Consider the following 21,845-nt stretch of genomic DNA (forward strand, 5'->3'; position numbering starts at 1 on the left):
AAGGGGAGTCATTGATATTTTAAGGTTCTTTAAATGAATATTCTAAAATGTAAAACAGAAAATTTAATACAAATTATAGGGGGGGGAAGATGATCATCATCATTCTCTCTGTGTCCTGTGATATTCATCCAAGTGACACTTTGCTACAGCCTTTGCATAATAATAATAATAATAATAATAATAATAATAATAATAATAATGCTGCTGCATCAAAGATGTATGGGAAATTATTTCAAGCATCTGATTTGATGAAGAAGTGGCTGCAGTGCAAGCCACAGGCCTTCATTATATACCTGAACCCACCCCCTAGGAATGGCCCATCCCCATGCCCACTCACGACTGATTCCCCAATTGAGTGAGCAGGTGGGATCTACTTCTCCAGCAGCAAGCTTAGCCCAGGGACCTCCTTTGTTTCCTGAGAAGCTGCCCAAGGGGCTCCCCCTGTCGGATTATGGAAAACGAGGAAATGCCAGTCCGCAATGGCACCCACCAAGAAGGGTGAGCGGTCTCGTACGAATGTTGTTGTTGTTGTTGTTGTTGTTTTTAAAAAAGTGTGTTGGGGAGTACAATTTGGATGAATACATTGGTGAGGGCTTCAACCCTTTGGTGCTCTCCCCACTGCAGACCTAATCCAGATCAGGGTGCAATGCTTTTGGAAGAAATGCTCCCATTCAATGGTGGTCTGTGTCCCAATGAAAATAGCAGGCCAGGCCCCACACTCTGCACCAGGACCTCAGTAGGAGAGGCCAAGAGTTAAGTTCTCTTTTAAATGGAGGAGACAGAAACATGCACAAGGTGATTTTCAGCATTTTGAAAATATACCTTCTCGGGCACACTCTGAAGCGAGAGTAGGCTTTTCCGAATTAGATTTCCAAGTAGCTTGAAGTCACTGAGTTTCAAGTAGCCAAGCTCTTCCCCAAACATTCTCAGGTAGGCTCTGGCTTCAGGTGTTTCTTTGGAGGTGATTTCTCTGATCATTTTCTCAAAATTAAGCATGATTCCTTTCATGGGATCCTGAAAAATGTTTTAAAGAAGGCAACAAGTAAAACATCAACCGCTGTCATAACCCTCTAGGATCACACGAGGTACTGATGGCTAGCAAAGCCCGTGTGGAATGGACGATCTCATCTAAAAGAGGGATCTCTGCCCAAAATGGCCGTCAATATGATGGCAACATTTCTTACTCTGAGCAGGAAACAAATTTCCTTTAAAAAATTTTTTGTGTGTGTTTTCTGTATACTTTTGGTGCTTCTTGTCATTTTCATTTTTGAGAGCAGCTCCGTGTACAGTAGACCCTCGGGTTATGTTACTCTCGAGTAACGTAAACTTTGGACTGCGAAAGCAGCAAACCCAGAAGTAATTTTCTGGGTTTCACCGCTCATGCATGTGCAGAGGCGCTCTGTGTGCCGTGCGCGGTGCCTCTGGATACGGATTTTTCAGGGTGCGCACAGACCCCCGGAGTGAATTAAATTCTTATCTAGAGGGTCCCCTGTACAGTCTTAGGATAAAATGTGGTTTTCAACCACTGCACCCCACAAAACTTATTCAAACATTGCTACGGGGTTGAAGGGTTTGTTTTAAAAAGCCAACAGCACCATTTCATCTAGAAAACTGTGGAATACCTGATCTTGTGTTCCATCCTTGGAGTACCCAAAATATTTGAAAAGCACTTGAGAAACTTCATCTGGCACCTTGCCATCTACCCAATACAAAGCTTTTGTGGCACTGTCAGGGAAAAACCCATTCGGTCCGAACATAGCTTCTAGTGTCGGCTCAAAGCTTTTCCCATCCAAGCCGATCTGATGGAAATGAGGAAAAATAAAACAAAGCAGAGTGAGTAATAGAAGAGTATTTTTTTTTCACTTGAGAACTCCAAGTTAATTGGAAGGGGAAAATTCTACAGGCAAGCTGCAAATGCATAAAATAGAGAGTTGAATGAGCAAGCAAGGGTCTAGCTTGTGGGTAATGCTGTCACTTAACTTGACTTCCCCTCAGTTCTGAGTTTTCAGACGTAACACTAATCGTGTGCTGCTGTTATGCTAGGTCATTGCATTCATGAGCATTGTCTTCTGATATCAAGTTGTTAGCAAGACATAAGAGGAGCCTTCCTCGGTCAGACCCCTGAATGGTTAAGTCCAGGCAAAGGCGACTGTGGGGTGCAGTGCTCATCTCACTTTCAGGCCAATGGAGCTGGCATTTGTCCACAGACAGCTTTCTGGATCATGTGGCCAGCATGACTAAACTGCTACTGGTGCATGGAGGACTGTGACAGACACCAGAGCACACAGGAATGCCGTTTACCTTCCCGCCTCAGCAGTACCTATTTATCTACTAGCACTGGCGTGCTTTCAAACTGCTAGGTTGGCAGGAGCTGGGACAGAGCAATCAGAGCTCACCCCATTGTGGGGATTCGAACTGCCGACCTTCCGATCGGCAAGCCCAAGAGGCTTAGTGGTTTAGACCACAGAGCCACCAGCTCCCTTTTAAGGGTCAGAGCAAAAGTCTATCTAATTCAGCATCTTGCCTTCTACTTGACCAATCTGCTGCATGTGAGAAACTCAAAAGGCGGTTGTGAGGGTGATAGTCCTCCTTCACTGTTTTCCCCCAGTGATTTGTATTCAGAGACATACTGCCTTTCATACTGCAGGTAAACATATAGGCCATCATGCATATTGGCCATATTTTTTCATTTTTATTCTTGCTCCAATTGATGACTGGCACCCTGCCATTTCTTGCACCTTTTGATAGCTGAGATCTTACGAGTGTGCACATGATTTCCAATTTCATCAAGTTGCTGTAATTTTGAATTTTTAACCTTTGTACACTGCTTTAAGGCTGAAAAAGCATCGTATAGAAAATAGTAGCACATAATATAATACAGTCGTACCTTGGGAGCCGAATGCCTTAGCTCCCAATCAAATTGGCTCCCAAACAACTGAAACCTGGAAGTGAGTGTTCTGGTTTTTGAACGATTTTTGGAAGCTGAACATCCAGCATGGCTTCCGTGGCTTTCAATTGGCTGCAGGATGCTCCTGCAGTCAATCAGAAGCCACACTTTGGTTTCTGAACGGTTCCAGGAGTCAAATGCATTCCGTTAGAAAACCAAGGTACCACTGTACAGATACATGAATACGCTGAAGTCAATAATAGCAAGCAGACTGAATTAAATGCTAAGAAAACTGTTGTACCTCAAACACATCTATAGGATGCAGTCCAGTCAACTGCAGTGTAGTTCTTAGCATGGATTCCTTAGGTACATAGCTGCTTGAATCAAACAGCAGGTCTCCTTCCAGTTTTCCTGAAATTGGTCCATTGGTCCATGGCAGAGACAGCGTCTTGGAAGCCTGATAATTTTGTGAAAATCTTCGGAAGTCCTTGGCTGGTGGAACCGGGGCTCCTTTGAGGGCCTCATTAATTTTTCCTCTGAGCCTGATGACATTAAAATAGAGTGGCAAAATTATTAATACAATATTTTGTACAATATTCAGGTAGAATTCAGCTATGGTAGGTTTCTGGCATAAAAACGCCATTTAATATTTTTTTTATTCGCATCTCTTTAGGGAACATTATACTTAGTGGCTTAGAGTTCTGGTGTCTTACCTCAGCAAAAACCAATGGGACTAACGGGAATCTCACAAAGAGCTTGAAATGTCAGCTTCACAGGACCCAAAATATAAAGCACCCTCACATGTTGCCACATATAAAACGGGGTTTTGGTGCTGGGAGCCAAATTATATTACAATTCTGGTGATGGTTCAAAAAAAGCTAAAATGGCAGCCCACTAGCCCAAACTGGTCCCCTTACTTGAAATTTAGTGAGAGTCTTCCTTCTTCCAATATAGCTGATTCCCTTCTAATTCAGCAGCACCACAGACCACAAAAATTGTGTAGCAATTTGTGCCATTATCCCTTTGATTACAACATGGCTTGAAAAGGGGGTTATTCTAGCTCTCATACACACCTTAGAAGTACCATTTTTCTAGGAAAAGAACTCACTACGAACTCCTCCATTGTTCTCTTATAAACCTATAGCTCAGTTGGTAGAGCGTGAGTCTCTTAATATCATGGGTCATGGCAATGGTACCCACCTGAGAGGTGCCAGAGCTGTGCTCTGGCTGAAAAAAAGCCCTGCACCTTAGTCAGGGATAGCCTGGTCCCCCAAAATGAAGAAGCTGGCTTCTACTAGCCTATGTAAATATCTACCTTATGGACTCTTGATTTAATACGATTATTCCATTAATCGTAGGTAAAAAATTTGAAGCTACATCAACAGATTTTAAAACAATTACTTACAATTCAGTATAAGGGTCTGTCGAGTCTAAGATGTTGGAAATGTGGGAGGCTACAAAGCTTTTCACTTGTTCATTCTTGTCCTTCTGAAGACTTTTAATGACCTTGGAAATGTCAGATGAGGAAGGGTTTCTCATCAGCATGAGATAAGCTGCCAGGCGTTTCTCAACTGGTGAAGAAGCCTCCTGGAAGACCTTGACTAGAACCCCTTGGTCCTGTAACAAGATGAACAAAGTAAAGTTAAAGAACAAAAAATGGCAACTAGAAATGGCTTGACTTCTGATTTAGGAAACAATTGAATTTCAGTTCTCCTCATTTCCACACACAACGTTTATTTTAATAATGAGTGATGCTGTTTGAGGTCGATCACAGCTGTAAAGGTTATCTTCAATATGATCACCAGTGTGATTCAATGAGATTCCTGCTTTTAAGTAGGAATGTACCTCGGGTTAAGAACAGAAATCGCACGGCGGCAGCATGAGGCCCCATTAGCTAAAGTGGTACCTCAGGTTAAGAACGGTTTCAGGTTAAGAACAGACCTCCGGAACAAATTATGTTCATAACCAGAGGTACCACAATAATAATAATAATAATAATAATAATAATAATAATAATAATAATCTCTGACATTGCTACATTTAATATATAATTAGATTCCACTAGTGCTAATTTACACAAGGTCTGCACAGTTACTAAGAAACAAAATGTGATTTGTTTGATTGCTTAAAGCATAATTTTATGGAAGGGTGGGGAGTATGCAGTACATTCTGTTTACCTCAGCAGTGATGCTCATTTTTCTCAGTGTCTGAATGGCTGCTTTCTGGACTGCAGGTGATGCTACATTACTTCTAATACACATTTTCAGAGACTGTTTCACATTGGGATTGGCTTCTTCTATCACTTTTCCCATATTGCCAATGGCCTGTGGATCACATTAAAAAAAAAGGTGAATATAGGGGCTTCCCTCTCCCAGCCAGGGAATATTAGCATGCAAACAAGGGCAAATGATGCATTTTTACACTAAAATACAAAAACATACCCTCAGGGACAGGTAGGTGTGTTCCTCATCTCCAGAGCATTCATTGCTGATCTGTGACACCATAAAATTAGCAACATCGTTTATTTCTTCTGTCACTATCCTGTTGCTGTCATAGAATCTGGAAGAAAGGGAAATCGTATCAAATATTTTTAAAGCTGCTAAGCCTCAGATTTCTCCCCGATTTTGTAGATCACAATTATTACTTTTCTTCTGCCGTATCTGGTTAAATATGTGCTATTAAATACAAACTGTATTTATATGGCTGACAGCCTATCAGTAATTCAGTAAAATTAATCAATTCAACCTATACACTGAAACTTGCATATGAACAATAGCTTTCATGGGGAAAGCACATATTCTTTATTTTTACACAGTGAGTGATTATGGAGCTGGTGTATTCCATTCCATTGACTGCAAGGGGAGAGGGATAAATACCCCCCCCCCAAAAAAAAGAGCAAGGAAAAGCCATTGCACCAAGCTGGTAGGGCTTAGAAAGGGTGGTAGCTCTGCCATGGAATTTCCTCACCGCAACCATAGCTGTCATGCTTCAGGGAATTGGCTTCCTCCCCCCCCCCAGCCCCCCAGCCCCTGCCTTGGCAGTAGATAAGCAGAACAAAGGAAAAGGAGTCTTCTTATCAGTTAGAAACTTTAATGATCACAGCGAGAGAACAAAGAACCCATTTCCTAGGAATGGTGGTGCTCCCAATTAAGGATCACACCCCCTTACGTCCCTAGTCACCCACGTCACTCCTACGTCTTGTAACCTGAGTTTGTACACTCTGTGCTTTCTGTTCTGCCACTTTCTCAGCTCTTCTTGATTTTGGAGAAATCGGATGAATGCTTTCCAGAGACAGTGAATCTGTTAACTCTCTCTCTCCCAGTGCTTCTTCTCCTAGCTGTTCCCCATCCAGTATTTCCCAGCTTCTGCCTTCTGAACTATGCCCCTCTGCAAACCACTGATCCAAATCTATACTGTCCTCCTGCTCCTGAGAAGACTCAGGATCCGGATCTGGAGTGGGGGGGGGCTCCCCCCATTCCTCCTCAGTGCAGCCCTCCTCAGTACAGTCCCTGACAATAGCACTGCTGTCAACCAGCTAGTAGGGACGCGGGTGGTGCTGTGGGTTAAACCACAGAGCCTAGGGCTTTCTGATCAGAAGGTCGCGGTTCAAATCCCCGTGATGGGGTGAGCTCCCATTGCTCGGTCCCAGCTCCTGCCCACCTAGCAGTTTGAAAGCACGTCAAAGTGCAAGTAGATAAATAGGTATCCCTTCAGCGGGAAGGTAAGCAGCATTTCTGTGCGCTTCTCCGGTTCGCCAGAAGCGGTTTAGTCATGCTGGCCACATGACCTCCCGGAAGCTGTCTGCGGACAAATGCCAGCTCCCTCGGCCTATAGAGCGAGATGAGAGCGCAACCCCAGAGTCGTCCACGACTGGACCTAACGGTCAGGGGTACCTTTACCTTTACCAACCAGCTAGTTGGCTAAAGGTCTTTTAGACAATGCTGCAACCACATTACATTCCTTAAAAAATCAATTTCAGGTCATAAACGCACCCAGGTGCCACATACCTGTTGACGGCGTGACTCAAGGCATAAAAAGAAGCTCGGCTTGGGCGATACTGGGCCGTGTTGAGGATCTCCCGTATCCTTTTTGTGCAGGGTGAAGGCAGCAGCGCCAGACTGTATGTGACAGCATCCAGTACAAGTGAATCGACGTTGCCTGTCCGCAGGACTTGGAGGATCGCACCAAAGCACTCTGGGGTACCGCACTGAGTCAGAGCCTGTATTGTGATCGAACTGAAGGGAAACAAACCAACCAATTTCAAACCCGACGCAAAGGATTTGACACCATCATGGCACCATCGGTACGTCATCCATACACAGCCATTTATTGTTACAGTGGTGCCTTGCAAGACGAAAAGAATCCGTTCTGTGATTCTCTTCGTCTAGCGGTTTTTTCGTCTTGTGAAGCAAGCCCATTGACGGATTAGCGGATTAGCGCTATTAGCGCTATTAGCGGCTTTTAGTGGCTTATCTGCTGATCGGATCAGCTGATAAGCGGCTTAGTGGCTTAGAAAAAGGGGGGGAGGGGAAAAAAACAGCAGGAACTCGCAAGACATTGTCGTCTTGCGAAGCAAGCCCATAGGAAATTCGTTTTGCGAAGCACCTCCAAAACGGAAAAGTCTTTCGTCTAGCGAGTTTTCCGTCTTGCGAGGCATTCGTCTTGTGGGGCACCACTGTATTTCTGGTACTTCTGCTCCTGTTAACTTTTATATGTACCCACCACTCTATAGAAATGTGCCGATAAATGAAAAATAATGGCCATGTGTGTACACGTACTAAATTATCATAACACAGCAGATGTTGTGTGACACTTTGCCTCCAACCAACCCTCCCCAGCCTAATGGAAATGGGGTTTGGTAGAGGCAGCATGTTTGGGATGGGTGAAGGACTGGGTAGAATTGAAAGATGCAGGGATTTTGTACTTAGAAAGGTACAGCCGAGCTTTTGGATGGCATAGCTACCTGTACTATGATAAGACTAAAGTGAACGAGGGAGTCTTCAATCATGTGATCAGGAAGAGCCTCTATAATGTTTGGGCAAGATATAAAGAACTTTGAGAAAGGAAGACCCCCATGTTGGCTATCCCCAATGGAGGCAGTTAAAAAATTAAACATGGGGGGAGGGAATTGGGGAACATCCAAAGATTTCCTTGAATTCAAAGACTTTTAATTTAATTATAAGACTTTTAAAAGGGGAAGAATAGTTACAGATCGGTTTCAGTGTTTTCAAGTGAATGGGATGGACAAAGAGAGAGGATGTATCAAAGGGGGGTAGGTCTGAATTTGAAAAAAGAAACCATATTGGGGAATAACAAAAAAAGAATCTAAAGTATATAAAATCTTTTTAGAATGGGAAACTAAAGATGAGCTAGCTAAGGCTGTGATTATACACTGGGCATCAAGATATTGGACATAATATTAAATTCTCGGCTTGGGAGAAGTTATGGAATAGAATGATAATTTTTTCGGCTTGCTATTTGATTAAGGAGAATATATTAAAGATGCTTTATAAGTGGTATCTGACCCAAATCAGAAAGTCCCTGATTTTATTTTCACCTCTGTCATGAACTCAGTGGCCTCTTGAATTTTGATACCGAGAAGAAAGGTTTCGTTCTGGATCATGGGTGTATAGCTGCTAACGAATAGATTTTGCCAACGAATAGGACAATGAGTAAATTAAACTATCGGATGGAAGGTAAATGTTTAATTGTTGTCCTTGGGACCTCTGCAAAACCATGTTGGCCAATATTCTTTCTCCCACACTTTTGCATGGTGCATACTCTCGACTTCTGTCTTCCCATTGCAACACCTGAACAGTGGACTATTGCAACAAAGATTTTGACCAAACAGACAGTGAGCTGCTTTCACTGTGACTTCTTCCATATTTACTCAGTTCCTGTTGATAAAATACCTGGAAGTTTCCATCATCTTTGGCACCAGAGGACCCAGAGTAGCATTGTGCAAGCCTCTCAGTCCGGTCACAAATCTGTAGAAGAGACTGGCTCTTTTTTGGTTCTGCTGGGAGATGGACAGTTTCTGCAGTTCTTGAAGGACTCTCAGAACAGCATCGCCATGCCTGTGGGATTTGGCCTCCACACTCTCCGAGGACAAGCCTCTCTTTACCAGGCCGTTGACTATAAAGAAATGCATGGTATCTTTATTAAAAAACGCTTTTTATTGAGTTTTCTTTAACACAAACAAAACAAAATAAATACACTAATGTTCTACAATCTTATGTACACTTATTTTACAACTCTCTATAGAGCACGGACTTCCCTCCATCTCTTCAGAGGTTTTCATATTAATCTTTCCTTTTTCACAGATTCTTAACATCCTCCTGTCCATGTCATAAGATTTATTTTAATCCTACTACAGTCTTTAAACTTCTGCAATTATTACGTATATACTCCACAAATTTACTCCATTCACTTCTGAACTGTGTTTCCTCTTGGTTACGGATTCTGTGGGTCAGTTCTGCTAATTCCACATATTCAACCATTTTTGTCTGCCACTCCATTAATGTTGGTATTTCCTGAGTTTTCCATTTTTGGGTTACTAAGATTCTGGCAGCAGTCATAGCATACATGAATAATCTCTGATCTGCTTTTTTTATTTCATCTCCTATCAACCCCAGCAAAAAGGCTTCTGGTTTTTTGGGGAAAGTATATTTGAACAGTTTTTTTTAATTCATTGTAAATCATACCCCAAGAAACGCATGTTATCAGAAGGATGCTGTATGTTTGCATTTCTGGGATACCCTCTACACCCCCCAAAAAATAATGCCTTGCAAAATATGAACATGCTGCCCTAGGCTGTATTCCACAATGACTTAGTGCCAATGGAAAACACTGGCATGGGATAATCTGTTTTTGTTGACCTACCGTACCTACTGCAGATCCTTGGGCTCTTCAGAGATCCCTGGGCTCTGCTTTTCAGAGTTGAGAGACCCTCTCAATCACTATAGGCAATGGCATGGAGGGTAGAGACCATTGGCAAAAATTATGCACTTTGCCTTGTGCCAGTGGCATTGCTTTCTACTGGAGAAAAGTCACCATTGGATACAACTTTTCATCTTGATCTTACATACACCCCTGGGATAGCTCAGTCAAGAGAGCATGAGACTGTTAATCTGAGGGCTGAGGGTTCAAGCCCCATGTTGGGCAAAAGATCCCTGCATTGCTGGGGGTTGGACTAGATGACCCTCGTGATCCCTTTCCAACTCTACAGTTCTATAATTCTATGATCATTTTTGAATAAACAACTCATCCATACATTCTCAGTGTTTCTGTGATGAAATCAGCTCGTATTGGTCATGGGGGTTATTTTTTTATATAACTACCATTTTCAAAGAGTTCAAATTATCAGGTTGTGAAACAGCAAAACCTTCATGCTCCCCAGTAAAAAATAGCCTCCTTGTGACAAAATGTCAAGTAATTTCTGGCCTTCCGAGCCCTTCAAAACAACCTTACAGAAAATGGAAACTTTGAGTTAGCATGAAGTTCCCTGGTTGTCTTTTCAGAAGCCCTACATTGTGGTGCTCATCTGATGGGTACGGTCTCAGTTCATTCATATTATCACTGTTATGTGAAACCCCTTTGCTTGATAGGTTGGGATTTTAAACACAGATGGATCCAGGAACATGCCTTCGTCACACCCAGCTGTACACACCACAAACATAGCATAGGTTTCTCCTTTTTTCTTTATATATTGGGAAATTGCATGTAGCCGGTGCTTAGCCTTTCTCTACATCTGTGAGTTTGAACACTTAAAATTCCTTGCATTACATAAGCCCCATAGGAAACAGATCGATCTGAGAGAGATTTCTTAAGCCTTACCATCTATGTCTCTGTTGTTGGTTTGCACGGTGTTTTCAAGTTTCAGAAACTGTTTGACTTTGGACATCATGCCATACTGTTGTCTAGTGGGCAATACGGGGGAAAAGAAACATTTTAAAATGCAAAGTTGTATACAACACGCATGTTTCAACCACAGCCTATAACCCTAATCGGGAAGGGGTCAAGAGAGACACGACATGGAACCTACTTGTACGATGAAGGGAGGAATAAGTGCTCTTCCGTGCAGGTTGCCTCAGCTACGTGCTTCTTCGCTGCATCGATGGTGTACTCACAGTGCTGTTTGCTGCTTATCAGGGTGGACATTGGCGTATTCTGCAAAACACAAGGGTGGCAGAGTTAACTTACTGTGTGCCCTAACGAAACAAATTGCACTGTAGCCATTCCCCTCCCCCAGCTGTACTGTCACCTATATTGGCCTGCTAAGTGTGGCAAGGGGGACTGGCCACTTGTCTGCTTCCATGTATTTCTGATCAGGTAAAAATGCTCCTCATTGCATGGCAGGATCATGCTAGCCAAGCAGTTAAATGTACAATGTAATAAGTTAACACTTTACAAACGTCCAGGTGTCAATAACACATACACAATCTAATTCCAGAGGCAGAATCATCTAATGGTTGGATTTTCTTGTTCCAAATGGAGGGCCTCTATTTCTTCTCCTCCTTGCCCCCAACCCATCATGCCTCAGTTTAACCTGCATAAGGCTTAGGCTCACCTCATTATTTTGGCGAGGGCCATTTCTCCTACCTAAGAATGAAGCAACCTACAGAGAGGATTTAACATCATAAAAATACTTTCCTTCTTTTCTTTTTAATTTAATAGCCAGCCTGAGGGAGAGATATTGGTAACTTACAAACATGCTTTCGCATTGTGAATCTTGGTCATATAATAAAATTGTTTTACCACTCTAGGGTTGGGAAAGACTGGTTTCCAGTATATTGATAAGCTGGAAGTCAAGCTTTGCCCGTGATGATAATAATATCCGGATGCTGGTAGTATCAGAAATACAGGCTGGTCTAATTCTCATTTCGTGCTCCTTACCAAGCCTTTAACGAGGGCAAGTGGGCTGACATAATTTCTGATGGGGCTGAAGTTTTCACAGGATTTCAGGTTTCTTCTGACTGCAATGTCTGCCGCGTTGCTGCCTTTCCTGCTTCTTATTTCAATGTCGCTGTCGCATTTCCCATATACAGTATCCTAAGGGGAGGGAAATATACATATTGTTTGCGTCTCCAACATCATTTGAAGCCTAACTGAGAGACTTCCCTGATGATCCAAGGTTGGCTTTTCCATTGGGAGAAGGTCCATTCGTCTTGGCCATTCAGCTAGGTTTCACTACATAGATGAAAGGAAAATAAAGTGATGCATGACTATGAAATTTACCATAGAGAGTGTTTGGGAATTGGCGTCTGTCTCCATGGGCGCCATGAGAGCCGAGATTATTCCTCTCTTGATGTTGAGTATGTGCATAGGTTCATTGTCCTCAGGGTACAGCTGGAAATTCTTCCCATCTTGAACACTGAATTTCAGCGCATACCTGTGCAAAACAAATAAAAACAACCTTTAGGGGAAGAAATGCAGATGTTCCAGCTTGTCAATATTCTTTTCAATTGTGGTGGCACTTTGGGACACTCTATTCTACTCCATTCCATTTCCTCTCCCCTCCTGACAGCTCTGTGATTGTGTCCAAAAATATGATTTCAAAAATCCTAAAGAGATAACTAAGAGGTGAGCATTTAGATTTGCTCCAGTATCTTGTGTTTTAAAATTAACAATTCATTCTCTAGTTGCATCTTAGAGACACCACTGCTCTGTGTAGCTGCTATCATTCTCGACAGATGGCAGAAATTACAAGAACTATGGCCTCTGAATAATACTTGTTAGGCTAACAAGTAGATAGAGGGCTGACATGCTCATGTCTAGCTTGTGGACTTCCTCCAAGCATCTTGTTGGCCACCATGAAAACAGGAAGTTGGAGAAGATAGGCCTTTGGCCATTATCACCAGGACTCTACTTATGTGTTCTTAAAGGTAAAGGGACCCCTGACCATTAGGTCCAGTCATGGCCGACTCTGGGGTTGCGGTGCTCATCTCATTTTATTGGATGAGGGAGCCTGCATACAGCTTCCAGGTCATGTGGCCAGCTTTTGGCGAACCAGAGCAGCGCACAGAAATGCTGTTTACCTTCCCTCCGGAGCAGTACCTATTTATCTACTTGCACTTTGACGTGCTTTTGAACTGCTAGGTTGGTAGGAGCTGGGACCGAGCAATGGGAGCTCACCCCATCACGGGGATTCGAACTGCCAGCCTTCTGATTGGCAAGTCCTAGGCTCTGTGGTTTAACCCACAGCGCCACCCGCATCTTAGGGCTCATTAAATATCATTTAAGGCAGTTTTTCTTACTGGGACATGTCAGCAGCAAACTTATCCAAGTTCCTTGACTTCTTCAGTATAGGCCTTCCCTCAGGGTCAATTCCAGACACCTCCCGGAGGGAGCAGTGGCTTGTCCTGAGGATGAAATTGCATAGTTGTGGGACTTCCAGCTCAACCTGAAACAGAAAGAGTGTGATATAATCCGACATAAGAATTTCTGCAACCAAGTAAATTAACTGCAGGTTGAGGGATTCTTATTAACCAGTGATAATGTTCTCTTAGTTTCGGGTGAATGGCGATGCAGTGTCATCAGAAATGACGCCGGTGGCTTGGGGCAAATAAACTAGCATATAAGCAGGAATGGTTTAGAATCCAAATCAAATGGGCAACCTTGTCATTCCCAGATGGTGGAAATGAGAGAGGCTGGTGTTAGGGGCTATATATTCAAGGGCCTGGGGTCAAGAAAATAAATAATAGAGATTGATGTAATAGAGATTCAGAAGTATTCTCAGGCTTCTACCAATAAGTAAAGCTTGTTACCAAAGAACATAACCTGCTTGTTTTTGTCTAAAAACGCAGTCGAGGCCTAGAGTCAATAACTGCAGCCAGCCATCTTCCCAAGCAGATTTTGGGGAGCAACTGTCTTCACCTCCAAATATTAAATTTCCACTAACCACAGTACTATTTGTATGTACTTTGCCACAGAGACCCATGTCATTGTTCATGTGTCTTTCTTAAATATTTCTAATTGGCATTGTTCCTTCTTCCTTCTTACCTTACACTGAATTTTGGAGCCAGTGTGTGAATCTGCCGTTCCTGTTACGCCGCTTGCTGTGTCCGCTTCATAGTTATAGACATATTGCCTCAAGTGCTTAAATCTGGTTGTGTCTCCTACAAGGCGTACATGAGGAAGTAGATTTTTATTAATTTTTGCATACATCTACGTAGGTGTAAAAACACTGCGGTATTCTCTTTCACACTCAAAGTTCCTTTGACTGCAGTCAGAAACTTGAATGAGGAAATGGCAATAAACTATCAGTGCTGGATATAGGAAACTATCTATCTATTTGTATCACACTTCGGTATTTGTTAGTTAAATAGCTCTGGGTGGTGTGGTAAAATGCAATCAACTTTTAGGAGTGATGTGAAAGTGTTTTAATTAATTGATGGATTGTCCAGAAACTAAAGTATATGGCAGAGAAATGACAAATTTAACAAGCAAGGTATCAACAGTATTAGTATTATAAGAATTTCCATAGAACTGTCACTGTGTGACCTACTTAACCCTTCTTGTCTCCTTTAATCTCACAACAACCTTCTGAGGTGGATTAGACTAAAAGATAGTCAAGTGTAGTGTTGTGGTTGCTGTGCCGGATTAGTACTGGAGAGACACTGGTTTAAATCCTATGCAGCTGTGAAACTCATTGGCGAACTTTGGACCGGTGAACACCCCTTTACCTAAACTACCTCACAGGATCGTTGTGATAAAATGGAAGAAGATCTATGTATATCATCTCCAATTTCCTTAGAGAAACTACAAGCGATAACAAGTAAGCTTCGTAAATGCAGTCCTTTTTGCTGCTTGTGCCAGTTTATAAAGTGAATCACGCTTTGGAATGTTGCAACCAATTCGTGTTCTGTGATTGAAATCTATTGCACATCCCCAAATTTTTTTAAATTTTTTTTTGAACAACTGCATTATATAGATACAGTCGTACCTTGGTTCTCAAACATCTTGGTTCTCAAACGCCTTGGTTCTCAAACGCTGAAAACCCGGAAGTAAGTGTTCTGGTTTTCAAATGTTTTTGGGAAGCCAAACATCCGATGCGGCTGTCGGCTGTTGTTTCTGGGGCACCTGCACTAATCAGAAGCTGCGCCTTGGTTTTTGAACATTTCAGAAGTCAAATGGACTTCCAGAATGGATTAAGTTTGGTGCTTTTGTTTTTGCTATTTAATTTGCATTTTTGTTTTTGAGGCTTTTTTGGTTAATTTGTTTTTGTGACTATGTAGAACCCAGTTCAGCTGCTGATTCATTGATTGTGTGACTGTGGAAATGGATAAAAGCCCCCCCATCCAAACAATGACTTTCATCAGTGCAGGTAAGAAAAAATAATAATTTAAATTTTTAGCACCTACAATACTGTCTTATTTACTTTATAGTACAGTACATTGATTATTGCTTTCATTTTATGGATCAATGGTCTCATTAGTTAGTAAAACCCATGTTAAATTGCTGTTTTAGGGGTTGTAGTTTTTAAAGTCTGGGACAGATTAATCTGTTTTGCATTACTTTCTCTAGGAAAGCAAGCCTTGGTTTTGGAACAGACTTCTGGAACAGACTAAATTTGAGAACCAAGGTACCACTGTAGTAGGTGGCACAGAACAACCTTTGTGTAAGGTGTGGACTGGTTTTGGACTGACTCATCCGTCCGCCCTCAACACCACAGACAGCATATACCACATCCTCCACAAATAGATTTCAAACCACTGTTCTGGGCTCTTCACAACTTTCAGGGCACCTTTCTTTCCCTGTCAGTCGAGAAATGGAAACCAGACAAAATTCAACACCATTTCACTATGATTATAAGGAGACAAGGACAACAAAATGAAGGTATCCCTTCAGAGTGAATAAATGTAACTGGGTTTCCCGTCCCCCCAATTGAACTTTTTGAATTTGCTGGTGTGTTGTTTAAATTCGTTAATATGCTGGCGTAATACAAAACAGAAGCAGTATTTTCAAGCAAGAGAGATACAAACACCTGCATGTTAACTGGAGTCCTGAATGTGCTCTCACATGAACAGAGGTCCTGAGGTGTGGATCCCAAGGGATGGGTGGAAAATAGGATACCTACTGCACCCAGACCTGTGAGCACTGGACTTTTGCTGCATGAACACAATATTGAAAAGATGGCCAGCACACTGAGTTCTAAAAGTGCAGCTGAATTCTTGGGGGGAACTCACTTCAGACAGTCCCTTTCTCTGCAACAAGCAATTGGTGCTACCAGCTCCAACCGTTTGCTCATCTGCACAGATTTTTGCTCATTGCAATTACTCTGCAGCCCGCTGTTAAGTAAGAGGATCTCTGGTTCCAGGCCTCCGCCAACAAACCACTTGGTACATATGGATGACTAAGTGAAACCAATCAACTATTAGCGTTTCAGCCACCAAACTGACATTTAACCATATCTAGTCCCATAGAGGTCCACTTACTCCTCTAGGATGACACTAGATCTTGCTCAACTGGCTCATCCAGACTGCCTTTTGTGCCAAAGTCTGAGCTTCAAATCTCCATGTCTGAGTATTTGTGGGGGGTTTTATCTCAGCACCTTCCCTGGGAAAACCCGGGTATTACCACTGAATTGGAGCAAACGGCAATTAGGTTTCTGCAGATTGGAGTTTGCTCCAATTCAGTGGTAATATGTGAGCTGTCCTGGGGGAAAGAACCAAGACCAAAAAACCCCAAAACCTGCTCAAAAACACTGGGAAGCACAGCACAAAACAAAATCCAAATGAGCCCTACATTTTACACAAGCTCAACTAAATTTCACTAGGAGTAAACCTATTAAAATCAATGGACCTAACTTAGTCATGTCCATTAATGTCAGTGGGCTTACTCTGAGTAAAACATAGTTGATCACCACCCAAGACAACTTTTTCCTATGCTCACTATATCACTGAGCTATCCAGGAGAGAATTAGTATTTACTTTACTAATTCCTATGTACTATTAAATTTAGATAAAACACCTGTAAAAACTTTGTTTTTATGAAGGTATATACACAAAACAAGATAAAACTGAGAAATGCTGCAAAATGCGTAACAATTCTCTAAGCTGGGTTGGAAAAAGTAAGTTTGGCAGCAATCCTAACTAGGTCTATCCAGAAGTTTGTCCCGGCACCAGATTTAGGGAGTGCGGACAGCTTTCCCGCACAGGGCACTAAGCCCAGAGGACCCAAAATTGTGAAGCTCCATAACTGAGAAGATCTATTTGGGGGCGTCAATTTTTGGCCTAGCATAGGGCTCCATATTATGAAAGATTACCAAAGTTCACCCTGGTAGGGCCTACTGGATTCCATGGGGCCTACATCCAGGTAAGTGGGGTTATGATTGCAGCCTAAGTCATGAGTCTCTGCAGATGGCGCTAAAACACCATATTAGGAAAGCAGAGCTTATCAAGGGACAGCGAGAAAAACACCAACTCATCAGATACTTTGACCCTCAAAATGAACATCAAGTATCTAGCCAAGGAGTTCAGGACAAACAAAGTACTTTACAAAGGTTGCTCATAAACACTTCCTGATCCCTTGACCCTGTCATTTTCAGGCTACCCACTCCAATGTTTTATTTTTCAGCAAACACAATATACATTTTAAGGAGTGTCTGTGATTTGGGACATTTGCAAGCCAATGGTGACAGTCAAAGGAAGGCTACTGACTGCCAACATTCACTGAGTTTTCAGGCATTCAGAAATGTTGTCTGAAATTAATGGAATTTGCATATGAATGTCAAAAACACATCACATTTCAGACATTCACCAAGACACTTTGGTACATTCTGATATTGGGGTAACACTAGCTAAGAAGTAGACAAAGAGTTCAGTCATTTGTATATCTTGGATAATACGGACATAATTTCTCAGATCCATGCCTGTAACCCCCACTCCACCATAAAGAAATGAAAAGTCGGCTGACAAGAAGCAAGGCAAGACAAAGGGAACCCATGATTAAAAGAACCAAAACTGCTGCCTTTCACAACCATGTTGGAAACTACGTTTCTCCTTTACAGTTTCTAAGTGCAAAAGAGTTTTGCACAAGTAAGGATCCCATAATATAATGGTATCATTTTGGGGTCATGTTTTACAGCAGGGGTCCCATGGGCCCGCTTGCAAAGCAGAGAAACTGTTGTAGGTATACCACACACTCGCCACAACCAAGAACACAGAACAACCTGTTCTGTAGGCTACGGAAAAGTGCTTCTTTCAAGCTAACTTCAGCAGTGGAAGGAGGCATTGAAGAGTCACAGGAAGCCTCTGAGATCATATGTGTGCCTGCAAGCACCATGCTGGTGACTGCTGTTTTAGAGGAAGGGATCAGGTAGGCATATAGGCATGCATGTAATCCCCCCCTCCATGCACACAAACCCATTTCACAACATATTTGGCAGGTATAAGAGCCAGCAAAGAAAAAATATTGATTGATTTTATTGAATTTATATACCCACAGCTCTCAGGGTGTTTCACAGAATACAATCAGAATATAAAACCACACAATACATAATCAAAATAAAAAAACCACCACCCAATAACCGCCTGATTCGATCATCTCTATTGACCCCCATTTCCTGTTTCGGATAGGCTGTCGATCTTTACAATTTTTGAAGTACATCACACACATTTATGCATTTTGTCTATATTTGTCATCTTCCCCACTTCCTGACCCCCAAACCCCAGTATCAATTGAAGCTAGAAATACTGCTTCGGGGAGTGAATGGTTAGTAGCCCCTGCTATCATCCCTTTCTAGCCAGTTTGTTTGCATCATATGAAACCCAAACCCAAGAATTCATTGGGCAGAAGTTTTAAGAAACCAGGAAGAGAAGAAGAGCATAAAAGACCAGATAAAAATTGCTTACTTGAACAGCCTGGATTTGAATTTTCAGGCCCATCTTCTGTAAAATAAATTAAAACAAAGGACAACTTCAGTTCCAATTATATACCAGAGGAACAAAATACAGTACAGTCGCCATATATACATGCCTTTATTGCTGCTAACCCACTTGAGCAGAAAGGTTCACTCAAGCAGTTTGTGGGTTTAATGATAAAGCTGCGTTGACTCTGATTTTTGTCTTTGCTAACAAGTAGACAATTTATTGTGCTGGTGAGGGATAATGCTTCAGTCTGAAAAATACAGACCTTCAAGAGCAGCATGGCTGGTAAATGAATTTATTGCAAATTGTCCTCGTCAATAACTGTTCTCCATCAAAATATACATTCTGCCTCAGGCTGCTTAGACAACTGTCTGCTTTGAAAGGGTAAGTGCTGCTAAAATATGCTTCCTTTCCAAAGGCTGTTTTGCTATGAGAATGAGTATGTGATTTGCCATATGCTTCTCTGTCTGAAATGTTGAAAAGATCCATTTGTAACATGCATATCAAATTGCTGATGAATCCACATTGTTGATCCAGAGAAAGCATTGAGTTACACTGAGCATCCAAACCCTGATCCTGCTAAAGTGCTATTTTCTTTAGTGAGTGAAGAAGAATACAAAGGTATTAGATGCAGGCCCACTTTCTGAAGAATTCAGGTCCACCAAGCAGAAAGGGAAACTGAACCCAGAGGCAAGAACATCACTGTTTTTCTCCAAACAATGGGACTACTGAAGCAACTTTACATCCCAGTCTGAAGCATGCTGACAGAGCAATCCTACTCAGAAGTAAGCCCCACTGAGTACATTGTGTGTGTTCGAAATTCCCAGGTGATTGGTCATAGGACCGTAGCCTTACTTTGAGGTCAACTGAAATCCACAGAGGTTTCATCTGGAAAAAATGTGTTTGGGATCAGAATGCCAGCCTGCAGTCCTGAACCCAGTTCCATTTGTTTGAAGCCACTGACTTAAATGGGACTTTAAAAAGCAAAGGTAGCAGTGTTAGTTCATTCAAGGGGAAAGCTCTCCAAAAGCAACGGTTGGGCAATACCCTTGTTAGGACTGAAGCCCAAGTCTTTCTGTGTTTATTCTGATCCTAGTGGGTCTTGCACCTTGGTAAATGTGTTTAGGATTGCAACAGCCTGATGGCCCAGTCCCATGCATGTTTAATTCTGGAACAGGTCCTGAAAGGTCCAAAGGGGGCATTCTCTTCTCAGAAAGCGTGCATAGGACTATTGCCTCAGTGTGTGTCCTTGGGACAAGATTGTAGCTTCATATTTCATCAAATGCTCTACACAGTGAGTTACACCACTGGTTTAATTCTTAAACTGTAGAACCTGGAAAGCTCATTCACTATTTGGTTGTTTCAAATAAAGGTATTTTCCAATTAATTACGGGCTTTTTATTATGGTCCAACACATATTCCTTTCCATTTACTTTTTTTGATAAATGTCATAAGCCACATTGGAGACTCTGGTTTAAAAACAACAACAGCAGAATGCACTCCAATGAAGACACGAAGGAAACTTTCAACAGACATGTATCTCTGTCACCAAATGCCATCTAACTTGTCACACCGCAGCTGACAAAACCTCAACCTCCTCCTTAAAGCAGTAAAAAGCTAAGTAAGCAGAAAACACAGAGTGCCTGGTATGTGGAATGAACCAGGCATGTACCAGCAGAGTGAGCATGTCTAGATCAGACTTGCATAGATCCACAGTCTCATCAATAGATAACCATCCCTTATGGGAGCAACGGGCCATTGCAGTCTATTCACCACTTCTCTATTAAATGCAATATCTAGGGACTGTCTTCAAAAGGGAAGACCTTTCCACTCCACCTCCACGCTAAATGGCAGAAGCTACTTACGTGCCAAGGCAGCACTGCTGAGCAGCAGAAGCAGCCAGAGCTGTGGGGGTCCCATGTTGACCCTGTGGCTGCTCTGCCCTCTCCTCTCCTTCTTCTCCCAGTCCAGCGTCAAAAGAGAGTCTGAACGTCCCCACTTGGACCTGCCTTTAAATAGTCCATGGGAAAGCAGCTGAGCCAAACGGTTTAGAAGTTCAGAGCAAATTACAAAAGGTCCAAAGGTTAGAGTCCCAGATCCTCTCCGCAAGAGCTGTGGGAGGCTCATCTGGGCTGGTTCAGGCAGCAGAAGTGTGCAAAAGGCATGAAAGGGCAAAACAGTCCCCTGAGCTTCCTGGTTCATTCATATGCCATCTTACAAATGCACCTGTTTACCTGGGTATCTTTTGCATACAATGTTGGGTATATTTTACAGACAATATGATAGCGTTAGGCATCCCAAAGGACTTTCCCCTATAGCTGTCAACTTTCAGATTTGAAAATAAGGGACCAGCAGCCTCACCTGTTCCAGGGATAGTCTATGGGATATCTAACAATCCAGGATAGCAGCGGGAAACGGCACTGGAATAAGGGAATTTCCCACAAAAAAAAGGGAAGGTTGACAGCTATGCCTTTCCCACTTTACTGAGTGGAGAACTACATTTGAGGAATTAGGATCCTTGACTTTCAGGAAACATCTGAAGGCAGCCATGTATAGCGAAGTTTTTTAATGTTTGATGTTTTAATGTGTTTTTAACATTTGGTTGGGAGCCACCCAGAGTGTCTGGGTGGCATATAAATAATATAATAATTATTAAATTATTATTATCCTCAACTACTATAACTCTGAACTGGCTGGGATTAATATTAGAGGGCTAAGCATGTCTATCCCTAACTGGTATACAAACGACCACAGGTGTAGGTATCCTTAGGCCAATGTAGATTGTTTGGGCCAAGGCTTTAGAACTGCAGTCGAGATCATCAGGGCTCAACAGAATTCAAGGAAGTTCATACCCTCCAACATTTCTCCAATGAAAATAGGGACGTCCCATTCCATAATGATAATTTTACTATTTATATCGCACACATCTTATTGGGTTGCCCCAGCAGCTTCCAACATATATAAAAACATAATAAAAATGTTAAACATTTTTTAAAACATTCCCTATACAGAATTGCCTTCAGATGGCTCAGGGGTCAGATAACTCCATACCCTGCAACAATTATCCAGTGAAAGTAAGGACAGCCTAA

At 42.2% G+C, this 21,845-nt stretch overlaps 1 protein-coding gene across 1 annotated transcript in view; it reads right to left on the reverse strand.

Moving 5' to 3' along the window:
- Window positions 1-20,756, reverse strand: part of APOB (apolipoprotein B) — a 46,438-nt gene extending 25,682 nt beyond the window's left edge. Inside the window, exons 1-16 of the mRNA XM_081188934.1 lie at window positions 20,622-20,756; window positions 18,742-18,777; window positions 13,889-14,004; window positions 13,144-13,289; window positions 12,125-12,278; window positions 11,783-11,938; window positions 10,932-11,056; window positions 10,724-10,806; window positions 8,800-9,022; window positions 6,895-7,122; window positions 5,329-5,446; window positions 5,065-5,211; window positions 4,293-4,504; window positions 3,189-3,429; window positions 1,623-1,799; window positions 823-1,014 (exon numbers count right to left, since the gene is read on the reverse strand). Coding sequence (XP_081045060.1) covers window positions 823-1,014; window positions 1,623-1,799; window positions 3,189-3,429; window positions 4,293-4,504; window positions 5,065-5,211; window positions 5,329-5,446; window positions 6,895-7,122; window positions 8,800-9,022; window positions 10,724-10,806; window positions 10,932-11,056; window positions 11,783-11,938; window positions 12,125-12,278; window positions 13,144-13,289; window positions 13,889-14,004; window positions 18,742-18,777; window positions 20,622-20,676 — 2,409 coding nt within the window. The 5' untranslated portion in view covers window positions 20,677-20,756. The remainder of the gene's footprint in view (window positions 1-822; window positions 1,015-1,622; window positions 1,800-3,188; window positions 3,430-4,292; window positions 4,505-5,064; window positions 5,212-5,328; window positions 5,447-6,894; window positions 7,123-8,799; window positions 9,023-10,723; window positions 10,807-10,931; window positions 11,057-11,782; window positions 11,939-12,124; window positions 12,279-13,143; window positions 13,290-13,888; window positions 14,005-18,741; window positions 18,778-20,621) is intronic.
- Window positions 20,757-21,845: the final 1,089 nt, after the last annotated feature.

Source organism: Podarcis bocagei (assembly GCF_964188305.1).
Source record: "Podarcis bocagei genome assembly, chromosome: 3".
Taxonomy (NCBI): Eukaryota; Metazoa; Chordata; class Lepidosauria; order Squamata; family Lacertidae; genus Podarcis; species Podarcis bocagei.